Source organism: Leptinotarsa decemlineata, unplaced genomic scaffold, assembly GCF_025532065.1.
Source record: "Leptinotarsa decemlineata unplaced genomic scaffold, Ldec_3_MD MMD2_P_RNA_scaffold_2, whole genome shotgun sequence".
Classification (NCBI taxonomy): Eukaryota; Metazoa; Arthropoda; class Insecta; order Coleoptera; family Chrysomelidae; genus Leptinotarsa; species Leptinotarsa decemlineata.
The window spans coordinates 13,303,660-13,320,065 of record NW_027412529.1 but is presented as its reverse complement, the minus strand read 5'-3'; the positions used below and the strand labels follow the sequence as shown (position 1 = coordinate 13,320,065).

General features: G+C 33.4%; 1 protein-coding gene across 8 annotated transcripts in view; it reads left to right on the top strand.

Moving 5' to 3' along the window:
* LOC111507460 (uncharacterized) overlaps positions 1–15,772 on the top strand; it is a 97,876-nt gene extending 82,104 nt beyond the window's left edge. For 6 of the 8 annotated variants that reach the window (XM_074183815.1, XM_023162761.2, XM_023162759.2 and 3 more), the window contains one exon: positions 9,953–15,772. In XM_074183815.1, the coding sequence (XP_074039916.1) occupies positions 9,953–11,313 (1,361 nt within the window). In that variant the 3' untranslated portion in view covers positions 11,314–15,772. The remainder of the gene's footprint in view (positions 1–9,952) is intronic. The other 2 variants (XR_012467647.1, XM_074183845.1) reach the window with 2 other exon arrangements.
* The last annotated feature ends 634 nt before the right edge of the window (positions 15,773–16,406 follow it).

Below are 16,406 nucleotides of genomic sequence, written 5' to 3'. Positions count from 1 at the left end.
TTCGGAATGATCTCTAGCAACTTTTTGAAAAATTTCAAGAGGGGCTCGAAAAAATTGCAAAAGTTATAAATAATTTAGTAAAAAAAAGGCGGGGTTCGGTTTTTCGCAAATATCTAGGAAAATACTAAGGATATCTAAAGGAAATTTTCTAATAAAAAAAATTTCCACCTACCGGAACTCAATCATCAATATTTATAATTTTAATTTAGAGGCGAAAATAGCGCTAAAAGCGGTTGATATGAGTCTCGCACGCGCTAACCAATATGGATCTTTGAACAATAAAAATTTATTTTAATCCATTAAATATCAGTATTAAGAAAAAAAATCCTATCTTCATTAATTTATGAGTTATTTTAATAACAATGATTGAGAACCACGACGAATTGCCAAACGCAAAAATAGAAAAACATTAAAAAATTGGTAAAAAATACAAAAAGTGACACCTGGTTGTTTTTTTTTGTGGTATTGAAAAATATATCGTAAAAAATAATTTGTTTAAAATAAATTGTTTATTGAATAAATAAAGAAAATATAAATGGAAAAAAAATTTTTCATAATATTTATTACTGATGAAAATCCCCCAAAAAAATTTCAAATATCTTATAAACAATACATTTGTTTATAACAATGTTTTAAACAAATAGAGCTGAAAATTATGAAAAATCATTTTTATGTATATATAAAAATACGAATAAATTTGTATATAAAAAAACGTTTTCATTGCTTTAATTGAATTTTTCACTTTTTAACGTCTTTGATTGTTGATAACAAAGTGGAAAATCAAAATATTTTAATTTTTCCAAGAGAAATCTTTTTTGAAGGCTTTCAAGAAAAGCTCCAGGAAGTGAAAAAAAATAGAGGTTTTTAGTTTAAATATTATCAGGGTGTAAATTTGAAACTTGTAAAAAAATGTTAATCAACTGAAGTATATCTAATGAAATAATCACGGGATTTTTTTTTTCTCAATAATGATATTTGAAGGGTTAAAATAATTTTTATTGTTCAAAGGTCCATATCGGTCAGCGATTGCGGGACGCGCATCGCTCGCTTTTAGCCCTATTTTCTCCTCTGAATTAAAATTATAAATATTGGTGATAGAGTTCCGTGAGTGAAGACTTTTTTTAGTAAATTTTCTCCTCTTCAAGGATCTTTTTTCAAATTTCGAATGTCAATAATATTTTCCGAGATATTTGCAAAAAACCAAACCTCCCCTTTTTTTACTAAAGTATTTATAACTTTTGCAATTTTTTCGAACCGCTCTTGAAATTTTTCAAAAAGTTGCTGGAGGTCATTCCGAATCGAATGAGCCCTGGATCATAATTTTCGGTGCCCTTGGACAGAAGTTCCAAAAAAGGATCTTGTGACCCAGACTATAACGCAAGCAATCTAATCAGTACAGCGTTTGATCAAAGCGACTCGGCATGACAATTTTACACCGGGAAACCAAGAGAACTGATTGCTTGTAGATATCTAGCAGTTCCACTTGTAATGTATGTAGATATTCTATGGAAATACAACTAAATATTGTTTCATGATAAACAAATTAATACATATTTTTACAAAAGAAAAATATTAGACACTTCTAGGATTATTTTAATTCTATTTTTAGATTCCATTGATGACCTTCAACTTTTCCTGTATATTATAGTATAATAATTTATAGGCTCTTCAAACTATGTACTAAATCATAGTTTTCTTGTTAGGTTTCAATTTCAATTCATAATCAATAATTAATATTTATCTTTTACTATATATTCACTATATATGTATGTATATATTTGAGCATATATGGTATTAGTTATTATCATTCCTCATATTTTCTTCATGCGTTTGTGTTTGAAAATTGTGTTTCCCACTCTACTTTTACAATCTCCTACTACAGAAACTAGTAACTCCTGTTGATTCTTCAGTTATTAATGATAAATCCTTCAGAAATCTTCATTTTCTTTTCCATTTATGATTTGAATCTTCTTCTTCTAACATCCCAAGTACATGGAAATGACAACACGCCTCGAAGACTGTTGAAGTGGACAGAACCACAACCCGAGAGTCATAAGAGGAACAGTCTGATACACAAAAATAATATGGAATCTGATTTTCCTACTTCAGATGAAGAAGAAAAAAAGTAACTTTGGAAAGTAAAGAAAAACATCTGGAACACAGTAGGTGTTAAAGGAATATGAACAGAATAAATGTACACAAGGGCACGAATTGAAGGAGTTAAGTCAGGAAATCATACAGCTAAGAGATGAACAAAAAGAATACAGAATGAAAATCAAGCAAGAAATAGATCAGGTACACTGATTCCAAAAACTTTTTCAAGAGGTAACAACAGATAGAAAATTGAAAAAATATATGCAAGGTGAAACTTAGTAACGGAGAAGATGAAATTGCAATAGAAGAATGCAAAACAAAGAATGGTGAAGCATGTCAATCAGAGAAACTTTCAAAATGATTATATAACCAATTTAGAACAAGAAATATAGACAATAATGAATCGTAAGGCAAAGGAAGGAAAACAGGAAACAAGTTAAAACAGGCTATCGAGAAATAGAAACGATTTTTTTATGAAAATGGAATATAAAGAAACATGATTTAGAATTGTGTAGTAAAAATTATGCCACAAAAATAAAATATTCACATATGGGAAATGACTCAAGAAAATACGGAGAAAAACCAGTACAGAAAAAGAAATATGATTGGTGGAGAAAAATGTCACCAGAAACAAAATTTGAATAAACAAGAGAAAGAAAAAGTACAGAGAAACAATATACTGAAAGAGGAGCACTTCAGTCAAATAATGAAGATAATAGACCTAAATACTGTTTCCTATGTTTTAAACCACTTGCATTGTAACAACAGTAGGGTCATAAAGTAAGGGATAAATTCATTTTCTACGTTATTATGAATGCAAAAAAATACTGAAACAGGTTAATTTTCATATTTGAAAATGCACTTTTTCAATGAAATCATTCAACTGTCCTATCAAACCCTTAGCGGTTAGTCTCCGCTATGAAAATTTTAAATAGGAACGGGTACAGTATAATACCTCATTTAAAAGAGTTTTCAATGCTTGTTTCAGCAATATGTTTTTTTTTCATAATTGGACATTGGTAACAAAAAAATTCAATTGTTCAATTTGTACGGTTTATTAATGATACCATGAAACGAAATAAAGTTTAACGCTTTCAACAATATTTGAAATAATAATATTCTGAAGCATATGCTCGAGATTGGAAACGTTCATCCCCTGACAAAAAAATAGACGGTGTTGAAATTTTTCGACAACGTTTTGCAACATATCTGCCGAATTTCTTGCCGAATGCGGTGTTTAAATATTAGGTTGTTTCCTCTTGTGAATTTTCTATTTTAAATAGCCCTACAGAAAAAAATTAAGTGGAGTCAGATCGCAAGAACAGGCTGGCCATTCAATTTCGAAACTTCTACCGATCCATCGACGGGGAAATACTTGATTCAAATAATCTCGTACTGATGCTGCATAATGTGGTGTAGCTCTATCCTGTTGAAAACATGTGTTTCTATTGATATCTGCAGTGTTGACACTATCAGGAAAACGTTGTCGTGGATCAGGTATTGAAACCTTCTGGAATATATCCAAGTAACTGGCCCCAGTTACTGTTCCTTCAAAAAAATATGGTCCAATTATTGTGTTATTCAGTATGCCAGCCCAAACGTTCTCTTTAATAATAATAATAATAAAAATAATAATTGATAGGTAAGATAGGAAAGAAAAATATACAATGTATGGAATACAATATACAGTGCTTTTCAGATAAAAGTATCCACCTTTAATAACTTTTGTAATACTGGTATTTAGGAAAAATCCAAAAACACGTCAATTTATGTAGTTTATGAGATAAACAATTTTTCTTTTAATAGCACAAATTTTACTTATTTTTTACTTTCACCTTATTTGCCTGTAATAAAATGGGTTGTACAACAGTTCAAACTCTTTCATCTTTTTAACTGTGCTATTTATTATGAAGTTACAATAAATGTTCAAAATGAGTACCATTCACTTCCATACAATGGTATAATCTATTTTGAAATGCCTCTCTGACATTGCTTAATACGGCTGGATTTAATTGTCGACATTCATTTTCTATCCTCTCTCGTAAATCATCCAGAGATTCTGGTTGGGTAGCATAAACTTTTGTTTTTAAATACCCCCATAAAAAGAAGTCTAGGGGTGTTAAATCCGGTGACCTAGGTGGCCACTCCATCATCTGCCCTCTTCTACCTATCCAACGAGCGGGGAATGTTTCGTTTAAAAATTGTCGGACAGGCATAGCATAGTGTGGGGGAGCTCCGTCTTGTTGAAATACAAGTAAATCTTCGGAAAGGTTATCATCATTTTCTATTATTGTTGTAATACGTGGGTCAACCCCTTCCCTGAGTAACTCAAGATATGATTCACCATTCTAATTTCCGTTGATGAAGGAAGGTCCGACAATGTGGTCACCTAGGATACCACATCAAACGTTTAACTTTTGGGGATGTTGTGTATGGAATTCACGCATAATATGTAGATCACTTTCAGCCCAATATCTACAATTATGCCTATTTACTAAGCCATTTAATGAAAATGAGCATTCATCAAAAAAGCAAATATTGTTTAACAATTGTGGATTGTTATTGATAAATTGCGTCATTGATTCGCAAAACTCTAGACGACGATCAAAATCATCTTCATTCAACTCGTGCACGAACTTAACTTTGTATGGGTGGTACTTGAATTTATGTAGAACTTGGAAAACTGTAGAAGAATAAACACCGATCGCTCTACTTACTGTTGACAACGATTGGGGTTGTTGAGCCTCTAAGCTGACTTGCCCTAAAATTGCCACTTGGATTGCTTCGTTATTTACGAGTCCCTCTCGCTTAGGCACTTTATTGCAAACAGACCCTGTTGTGGTAAATTTCTCCATCAGTTGAATTACATACTTATGAGTTGCATGTCTTCCGTCATGTAATTCGTTAAATATTCTAGCAGCAGCTCTTGCACAATTATTATTTTGGTAGTATAAACCTACAATTTCAATTCTTTCTTGCAAAGAGTAAACCATTTCAGCGAAACAAAATAAATAATGTATCAAAGTACACTATCAATAGTGACTACAAATTCTAGTTGACAATGTCAAACTTTAATAAAAAGTAGAGTTTATGGTTGTTTGGATTTTTGAAGTAGAATAAATAGCACAGTTAAACAGATTGAAAAGTTTGAACTATTGTACAACCCATTTTAGTACAGGCAAATAAGGTGAAAGTAAAAAATAAGTAAAATTTGTGCTATTAAAAGAAAAACTGTTTATCTCATAAACTAACCACTTTAACCTACAAGTATTATACATTTTTGAAATCAGCTCAAAGAGGAGTATCCAAATTTTACATAAAAAATATGAGAAGTAATTAAAAAAAGGGGGGATGATGCTAGGGGTAAGGGGGTGGCTTTTCCAGTAAGTTTAAATAAGCCATAATGCTTGCCCCTTCCGACATAAATTGACGTGTTTTTGGATTTTTCCTAAATACCAGTATTACAAAAGTTATTAAAGGTGGATACTTTTATCTGAAAAGCACTGTATACAATCCACCCACGTACCACGGCAGAATTCAGTTTCTGATATTGTCACGTTGCTCTTCCATGCAACCTCGATACATACATACATTATTTCACAAAATTCTAATCTACGATCAGGATCATCCTTATTCTGTTCTTGATGTAGTTGAATATCATATGGATGGTATTTGTGTTTTCAAAATTCTCAATACAAAAGTTTTACATACATCATTATCACCAGCTTCTTGTCTTGTGGGTTTTCCTCAAAAGATAAAACATCCAATTTCTTGTCGTCGTTCAGTTTTGATCTCCCAGCTTTGGGAAGATCTTTGACAGTTCAATATTCACGAAATTTGCGTTCTGTTCTATTCACCGTAGACTGGGAAATGTGATGGTCAGCATACCTACTTCTCATTAAATATTCTGCATACCTCAGATGGTGTTCTTGTTTCATTACACACCCCAAGCAATATCAATATCTCAATTCTTTGGGTCTCAGATAGGCGCATTTCGAAACAATTCACAAAATAGTTTGGAAAATCCCGAAGAAAGGATTTATAACAAAATACAATACAAATAATTGGAGAGGTCTAGCGAATTAACTGAATTTCAAATACGTCTTTTTTTGACACTCAAATGTCACAAAAACATCCGATACTACTTTTTTGACAACAAAATAACTAATAGACAAGTCAATCGTGGCAGGTATTTGTCTCGACGGAGATGTGTTTGTATTGAATGACATTAATTTTTTCTTGAGTATCTCATTCCAAAAACCAAAAAATACCATGTAGCTGAATAGAGAATTGAAAACCCTTCAAATGAGATATCACACGCCGCCCCTTTCTATTGAAAATTTTTGTAATGGTATCTATAGCTCATAAGAGGTTGATGGGGCAGTTGAATAATTTTATTATTATTTTATTAATGTATAAACACATTGAAAGTGAATTTATCCGTTACTTTAGGACTTTAGGACCACACTATACAGTGTGTCAATTTTAAAACTTGCAATGGGCTATATCTCACGAACGAAAGCTGATATCAAAAAATGCTTGAAACCACTTCTAGGATAGTAAGGAGGAATTCAAGTGACATGAAAGAGAACTCACCCCCATCAACCCCCTAAGCTCCACCCACCAAAACTCAAAAACTTTGAATTGCAGACCCCTACTTGTGATACATCATTTAATAGACTATAAAAAATGCTATCCAATGGTATAAATAATAAATGTACAGGGTGAAGCAATAATTGTGAAACTTTGACTTAAATGGAATATTTAATGAGGTTTTTGTTGAACTACAAATTTATTAAAAATGTCAATTAAGTAAATGTTCAAAGTGGGTTCCGTTGTTTTGTTAACAATAATACAGCCTATTGTTAAAGTCTGCATAAACTTTAATATCAGCCCGCTTACTATGACTTTTTCATTTGTAATACTACCTCCCGGACTATTATTTTAAATGATAAGTGTCCGTCGATACTTTTTTCGTTGAATAAAAACTTAATTTGCCATTTTTGCAAAACAAGTTGGAAAGATCTGTTTTTTGGGCTCTGTCAGAGTCAATAATTTTTGGTTTGTTTGAGACTTTTAAATGTCATTAGTTTTCATCATTTGTACGATCTGTACCGTCATTCAGCTGTAGTTGCTACGATGGTTTACAGTATACCTGAGCGCGTGGAGATAATTTTCATTTGTTTGAAGGTGGTTGACAACGTTTCGTGGTGTATTTGATTAGTTCGGACTTCCATTCTCTAATATAATATAAATTGATTTGAAATTCCTGAAAAAATATTAAAAAAGATTAACCGGAAATAACAATTTTATTTGAACAAAAAAAACTGAAATTACAAAGAAATAACATCAACGAACAACAACCAAAAAATAAAAATTGAAATATTAATAAAAGCTGAAAATTAAAAATTGTTATTAACAAAAACTGAAAAATAAAAATAATTTTTTCATTTTTTATTATAAATTATTATTATTTTTTATTAAAAATTTTATTTTTCAGCTTTTGTTAATAATACATTTTAATTTTCAACTTTTATTGGTTTTTCAATTTTTATTTTTTGGTTGTTGTTTGGTTATATGTTATTTCTTTGTAATTTCAGTTTTTTTTGTTATTTTCGGTTAATCTTTTTTAATAGTTTTTCAAGAATTTCAAATCAATTTATGTTATATTAGACAATGGAAGTCCGAACTGATAAGATAATTTTCATATTTGCCTCCCAGAAGCAGTGTTATTTAAAAACAGATCAAATATTTCATGAAAGGCATCCGGACAAAAATGTAAGTCACGTGTACGTCAGCGATATAGTTGAGAAGTTTAGACAAACGGGATCAGTGCAAAATAAAAAAAGTAATGCCCCAAGATTACTGAATGAAGCAACCCAAATTGACGTCCTTGGAAATTTTGCAATGGAGCCTACTGCATCAACACGTCAAGTATCTGCAGTGACAGGACTTTCACATGAGTCGGTTAGAAAGGTTTTTAAATTACATAAGTTTCACCCGTACAAAACACAAATTCTTCAAGAACTAGGAGATGATGATCCACACCGACGAATTGAGTTTTGTGAACTCATGACTGAAATAATTCGCTTTGAACCGAGAATGTTCAAAAATATTTGTTTCAGTGATGAATGTTTTTTTATGCTGAATGGTAATGTAAATAAACGAAACTGTCGGTGATGCGAACCCGCATTGATTCAGAGAAGGTCACACTCAATATCCTGAGAAGCTGAATGTTTGGGCAGGAATATTAGGCGATGCTATAATTGGTCCCTTGTTCATACAAGGCAGTTTAAGTGGCGACACTTATCTCGATATGCTGGAAAACACCATCGAACCTTTAATTGTGCATAAATTAGAGAACCAAAGGGACGACCAAGGCAACCTAGCTGTAGACGAAGATTTGCTGAACTTCCAACAAGATGGAGCACCTCCTCACTCTGCAGCTCCAGTTAGGCACTGGTTGGATACTAATTATTCGAACAAATGGATTGGAAGGAGAGGTCCCATTGAATGGCCACCGAGGTCACCAGACTTGGCGCCACCTGACTTTTTTCTGTGGGGTCACCTCAAGTCAGTTGTTTATAAAACTCAACCTGGGTCACTTGGGGAATTGCGAGAAAGAATTACGCAAGCATGTCGCGCCATTACCAGAACAACATTTGCCAAAGTTCGAGCAGAATTTGAAAATAGGCTGTATTATTGTTCACAAAACAACGGAACCCACTTTGAACATTCACTTAATTGACATTTTTAATAAATTTACAATTCAACAAAAACCTCATTAGATATTCCATTTGAGCCAAAGTTTCACAATTATTGCTTCATCCTGTACAATTATCATTTATACCATTGGATAGAATTTTTTATAGTCTTCTCAATGATGTATCACAAGTAGGGATTTGCAATTCAAACTTTTTGTGTTTTGGTGGGTGGGGCCTAGGAGGTTGATGGGGGTGAGTTCTCTTTCATGTCACTTTAGTCCCCCTTTACTATCTTAAAAACGGTTTCAAGCATTTTTCGATATCAGCTTTCGTTCGTGAGATATAGCCCATTGTCAGTTTTAAAATTGACACACTGTATATGTCGTTACTGCAGTTTCTTCCTATAAGAACATTTTCAAATGAATACAATAAACTTTGAAAATGTCCTTAAAGGACGAAACTGCAGTAACCATAGTTACAAATTGAAGTGGTATGAAAACATCCAAAGTTTTATTTTTCATTCTTCATGATGATCTGCCACATAGTCTACATCCATCAATTTAACTAATACCGTTTCTTGGGTCATTCAATAAACTGGTGTTCAGGAAACGGGAAAATTCATGCGTAATGCCAATAGATAACTCTCGTTCAATATTAAGTGGTTTGAAAAGGTTCAAAATAATGATTCATCAGGATTGGAATATTTTCAAGAAAGGAGCAGTGTTACGAATGGGTGTTTATGGCAATTGCTGTTTACGTAACAGACCGCATACGAGTATTATGATGAGGAATTTGTTGGGGTCATTTCATATCATTATTTTTAAATTGTGAAGAACATCCCGATTCATATAAGGGAGCATTATTAAACAAACTTTAAACAAAAAATTCCTTCGGGAAATGATAAAGAAACAATTTCACTGATTCAATACGATTGATATCAATGATTCGTGTGTGATATTGAAGTTCATTTGTATAATTCAGTTTGAAGAGTTGAATCTTCTGAGAATCGAAGTTAAAATCCATAGCAGTATATTTTCTGTACAGTACTTTCAAAAGTACTTCAATAGTACTTTTTTTCAAAACCACTGGTTAATTTACGACAATTTCAGTTCGTTCGTGTACGTTACATATAAAAAAATATGTTAATGTTTCAGATATGCAGATACAGAAATTGGGGGAACGCGCAGGCACTGAATCCAACAAATCGCTCGAACAAAGTGAGAAAAAATTAAAAAAAGACACTCCCTCGAAAGAAATTATGATTGTAGATGATGAAGATACTATTTCACAGACGAATAACGGCGACCCTCAAGGTAGGGATTTGAATCAAAACTTTATCGATCTGGAAAATAAAGCAGACGATATTGTTACCGTTTCTGAAGCCGAAAGTGAAACAAATTCACGCTCCACAACGTCAGTTAGACATATGCCGGTCATCGAGGACATTTCCTCGGACGACGAGCCCGTTCGACCAGTTGAATCTTTGAAAAATTATGGTCGCATGAAAGATGCCAGCACGATTATGGAGTCAAACCGCATAACAGAAGCCATTCCTACGGATCCGATGGGCCATAGACCGGTCATAACTTACACCCATGCAAGGCCGATACCAGCTGTAGAATCGATGACAGAAGCGACCAAATTGAACAAAACCTCTCCGGATTTTCCACAGAAAAAAGTCCCTCACTCTAAAGTATCTCATGGTTACAGATCACCGCGAGAAATGGGCCCTTCACCCCATGTAGAGGTCACATCTCCAGTGATAGCTCAATCTCCCGTTGTTTCTATTTCTTCACCTGCTGCTCACTGCAAACCTGGAATGAACTGGCAAGCTTGGTTATCCGATGAGCAAAGGAGGGGCTTTTTTGATTTCGAACAAAACCGCAGCAGAAGCAGAAGACAGTCGGTGGAAACCATAAGCAGCGTTGGTAGTGACTACATACCTAAGGTTATGCCCGAACAGGACCTGGTAGAAATCAAAGTGAACTCGAAGTGGTACAGAATAAAAAAATCGCTCTACGATAAAATACCCAGAGGAAAATTGCGCTATATCCGAGAAACGACAACTTTTATTAGGTACTTCGATGAAAACCAGTTGGCGCAGTTTATACAAAATGTCAATTGTAACACCGATACTTCGAACTTTCTGAAAGCCGAGTGTCGTATAGAACGAAATAATAATCTCGATACGTATTTAGGAGGTTTGGAACAAAATGAAGTCATAAGATTATCGGAGGACCCCGATTTTTCAAGAGAAGATTTTATCGCTGAACCAGTACTTTACGTGAAGGAAGTTACGAATGCGCTAAAGTACTCTCCGAAGGATTTTTCACACTTTTATAAATTCGTTACTGGATACCAAATTATTAACAATCACCCGCCGATTTCCTTTCAAACATTTTTAACTTTTCACAACACTGACAGTATGAAATATCTTTTTAATCAGTATGTCAATAATCTATTGGGGCAAAGCAATGCGCCTAAAAGTAGTCAGAAACTGGTATTACCCAGTTGAGAATAATAATCAATCAGGAACATGTCGAATTAGTGTTTTTAGTTTGTAATACTCAGCACACGTCAAAAGATCGAATTGAATGAGAAGGTAAACATGATGACATTAAAATTTCAAAATAGACAGCAGAATAGTATACCTAACAATACTTCAAGAACTCCAGTAAGTACTGCTGTTTGTAGATGTTGAAAAAACATTTTTTGCAAAATCAAGTACTCAAAGTTTGATTACCGCGGTAGCAGACGAAACGTCTGGTACTGCAGATTCCATATTATTTTGTACACTAAAACTTCAACAACGTGCTTCACTTTTCACGTTTTAATAACAGTTGAAGCATGCGACTAATGTGAACAAAAATCGTAAATCATGGAGTATTTCAAAGAAAAAAAATGTATGTTATTCATGTATACATCGGCCTAGCCGACTCAGGAAACATATGAGCAACATGGGTCTAACAGAAGAACCCCAATGCAGGTTCTGTCAAGAAGAGGAAGAAACCGCACTGCATATGCTCTGTGAATGCGAAGCGATAGCAAGGCTGAGACACGCAAGATGCGAGGAAGAGAAACCAGAGGCTGCCAGTTATATGAAGGGGTCAGTGTCAAGGCTATGGAATCTCATCAAAGAGATCAAGCTAGGCAATGGGCTCAAACAACCAAGGAGCATCACAATAGTCTGAAAAGTTCGCAGTGAAGCGGGTCATGGGCTAGCTCCTCGGCAATCTAATCTAATGTCTACAAAAGTGTTAAAAATAAAATCTTAACTCCTTCCACTGTCGTCTTTGGCAAAGTGACGATAGAAACTTCACTTTACGGGTGGATCAAGTTCCAAGCCAAACTTGTTTCCATTATTTTGTGCTATGATTTTTTTTTATTTTTAAAGTCATTAGGTTACACTCACCCAGGGTGAGTGAGCAAGTAGAATTCATGACACTTAAAGAAAAATACAATTCGCTCAGGTGAGTGGAAATGCTTACAGTGCGGAAAAGATTGATTCAAAAACTAAAACCATAATTCAACCGACATTACAAAAGTCTAATATAACACTGAACACTATTCTTCTTCTCCTATCCATGGTAGGCATGAAAAGTTCACATTCGTTGATAATGCTTTCATCTTCAACATAAGGCCAATGAAATATGGAGTTTCTGCCAATTCTTTACAAAATTTGACTTCTATACTCTGTCCTTCTGTAAAAAACATTATCATGCATAGTGCACGTGATCTTCCAGACAAGGCTGCTTGTACAGAGTCGCACTAAGGAAGGACCGACATTTTATTTTTATTTTTTTTAACAATATGCGGCTGGGTATAGGACTTTTTTTGTATGTGTAACAGTTTATCCAGCCGTATTAATTCTTGACATTTTAAAAATTTCAAACTTGTACACACCACAGGCGTTAAAACGTAACTGACCACTCCGACAGTGTAATAATAAATTCCGCCAGCCGATTGCAGTTGAATCTGATTAGCCAGCTTGAGGAGGCTTGTTTATTTTACCCAATAGATGCAGATGTGCTTGGTGATCATGCTTTAATCACGCATCTATCTTTGTTTGGGATAGTTCTTTGTTGGCTGGATATATTTTAGGCACGGGTAAGTTGAGATATGTACATTTTAATATGTTTCTTCGGATCGAACTCAACAACCAATCAATCACTTATATTTATTTTCGACAGATCTAGCAGTTAATTAATTTCTAACAGAATTCCTTTCCCATATTGAATATAGCCGCTTGAACTGCTTTCAATATCTTCAAGACTAGTATGGTCACCGCTGTTCTCTCCAACTAATAGTCTCATTTTTCTTGCTTTCTTCTCCCATATCCCTTTGCTACCATCTTCATCCTCTGTTTTGATTCTGCATCTCCCTCAAATGTAGTAAGGTTTCGTTATTTACTTCGCCTTCTGTAATTTTCTTTTTTTGGTTTGTTAGACCTTTACTACCATGTTTTGAGGTATTCACTCTACATATTTCCTTTCTCAAAGTTAAAGTTTTTGAAATTTCTTGTTGTAAAAACAATTCTTCAAAACTTTTATTATATTATGAGAATTATAAGGTTTGGCTGGTAAGCCTTGATCGAATGGAACTTGGAGTGTTAGTCGCTGCTGAGACTTCAAGATATAACCTTCATCCTCACAGTCAACGCACATATCCCTGATGATGACTGTCGCAGTAGTAGATGAAATTTGGTACCTACTTCAGGTTCAATTCGACTAGCTCAAATTTTGTTATCTTCAATTCTATAATATTCTTCTTCTATATATCTCCTCCGGATAACGGCGGTTCTGGTGGATGTTCTTCCACGGTTGCGGTTGCATCCACTGGCGTGTTTACTTTGGATATTGATGATTCTTATGGATTTTTTCTCGATTGCGGCAGCAGGCAATGCAGCCCTATCTGTAGTAGATGCGCCTTCATTTTTTCCTTCGTTCTCCTTAAAAGAGAACCAACGCATATAAGAGTATGGTTAGAAACTTTCCACAGATATATTAGAGTTGCAAAATGAAAACATTATTGCCTTCTGGAATCCATTCATTCGATTTGGCGTAGAGCAAATGACGGAATATTTTACATAATAGTTTAGACAAATTAAGCGTGGGTTCCACTTGCTTCTTGAATATATTTACACAGGTGTACCTACCTTATAATGTTTCTAAAAAATATGGAAAAAGCCATTAGTATATTGTTGTTACATTTTCTTGGTTGGAAAATGGCAGTTCAGAATATAAAAGTTATGGACACGTTAGTTTCGTTAATAAAAACTTGAATTTCAACTGGATCTGATGACGTGAGCAGAGTTCGAAATAGAGGCCAAAACATCATAGAAAACAAACTATTCAAGATTTTATATAATTCTACAGATATCTTTACATAATACACTGTAAGAATTCGTCCCTTGAATTTTTTGTCACTAGAAGTTAACTAATTTGGTATTAAATACTAGTCATCTCGCTAACGAAATTTCAGTTATATTTTTTAGGTTATGAATCAAAAATTCACTTTGATATTCTGTATTGGAATTATGAGAATACAGGAGGCTCGATAAATAATACGTTTCTGTGAAGTTCTTTTTTGTTTATATTTTTCTCGTCGTAATATACTAATTGTAATATTTTGTATAAAAAAGAATTATTTGTTGGCAGTATCCACAACACTTACCATCACTGAAGTGTAGCTATCTCCAAAACATATTTTTCTCAACATCAATACTAGGTAATATAAATGAACGCATATCCAAAATTATTGCATGTTGCAAAATAACCTGTCGGTAATGTTTTTGCATAATAAAAGAGAAATTTAACGCTACAGCTTTTGTTCATGTTTAGTTATTTTGTTAGCTGAACTTGTTGTAAATTGATTTGTATATTATTGTTTTCCTCGAAATTATTAAAAAATACCTCAGAACATAACACAAAGTTGTAACCACCAGAATATCAATTTTGAATAATATCAATAAAAAACTTTGCTGACCATACTTTACATTTCTTATTGATTTTCAAGGATTCGCTCTCCAAAACTGTTCAAACTCAATTTCCAAATTTTCTTGAAAATATCTTCCAATTCTTTCAAGCTTAATATTCTGACGGCTGAAGTTTAGGTTTTAGTTTGTGTAGGTTTCTTTTTTTGTGCATTTTATTTTGCTATTTGCTTTACTTTTTTCACTTTGTTGTCAATTTAATTTATTTTTAGATTAGACGCTGTGTGGAAGAAAAGAATCGGATTTCCTCCGTGTTATTCAAATATATATTGATAAAAAGAACTTAATATTATGCAGTGAGTGACCACTAGACAAGATATCCAGTTGCCTAATTGGGATAATGATAAGTTGAAAAGTTGCACGTTTCTAAGGAATGAAAGATTACAAACCCCAGATAAATTGCAAGTGTTTGTTCATGTTGGTAACGAAAACTTTTTTGTGTGTCTGCATGTATGTATGTACGTACATACAGACATACACATAATGCGTATGTGTGCTTCATGTTACGTGTACTCGTAGGTTTTCGTGTTGTTCTCTTTTGGTTTTTGCAGTCATATGCAGTGGCCAGTGGCATATATATTGAATGTGGACTCAGCAGGAGCCTAACAAAAACATATCATGTCACCAAAAACATCAGGTAGCCTATCGAAAATGTACCGCAAGGCATCACAGAGTGGAAAAGAACTTGTAGGTGAAATCCAAAAACACGTTTGTTTCGGAAAGGAACAACTTTTGCTCGTAAGAGCGAAATTTTAAATCAGAGAGGATGCCATTCTCCAAATTTTCGACGCTCCTATGCTTTTTACTTCAAAAGTTGTTCCCTTCAGAAAAATACGGCGTGTTTTGGATTTTGCTGATAAAATTTTTTTCCACCCTGTAAAGTTTGGAGGAAAGTTTTCGATGGATGACCCTGTATATACATACAGCTGAATTGAACTTTTTATCTTTTCAACTTCAGTAAATTATTTTGATGATAAAGACCTGTAATGCATGTAGGGAATAATAATACGTATTATGAAAATATATATGCCGCTGGTCATGGGTTTGATAATTGAAAGTTCGTACACAACCACTTCAGAATATTTGGCATATTGGCATATTTTCTATTATTTTTTCAGGACCATTTTCAAAATCTAGAACGAAATATAAATTTTAAGATTTCTATCAATCCTAGGACTCATCACCGGTCTTTTTTAGGGATATTTCTCTCTAGAGATTTCAGAGTATTGATATTCATTAATTTTTTTTAAATTGTATTCAAAATTGGAGAGAAAATTAATGTGTAATACTTTTGGATACAGTTATCAGTCACTTGAACCATTTCCTGAAAAGAAATATATGAAAGACAGTGTTAGGTTTTGAAATCTCTTCTTACAGAAGGAACCTTTAATAATCTACGTTTTTTAAAAGAAAGAACTATTTTACCCATGAAAAATATGTACCCCACGAAGAGATGATGAATTGGGAGAAAATATGTTTGCAACTTGAAATAAAAACGACAGATATTATTTTTGTATGTTACTACAATATCTGTATCTGTATGTTTATGAGAAAATTGTTTTGACACCTTTTCAAACATCTACGTTATTTGGATATAAAAATATTTGGCAAAGAAA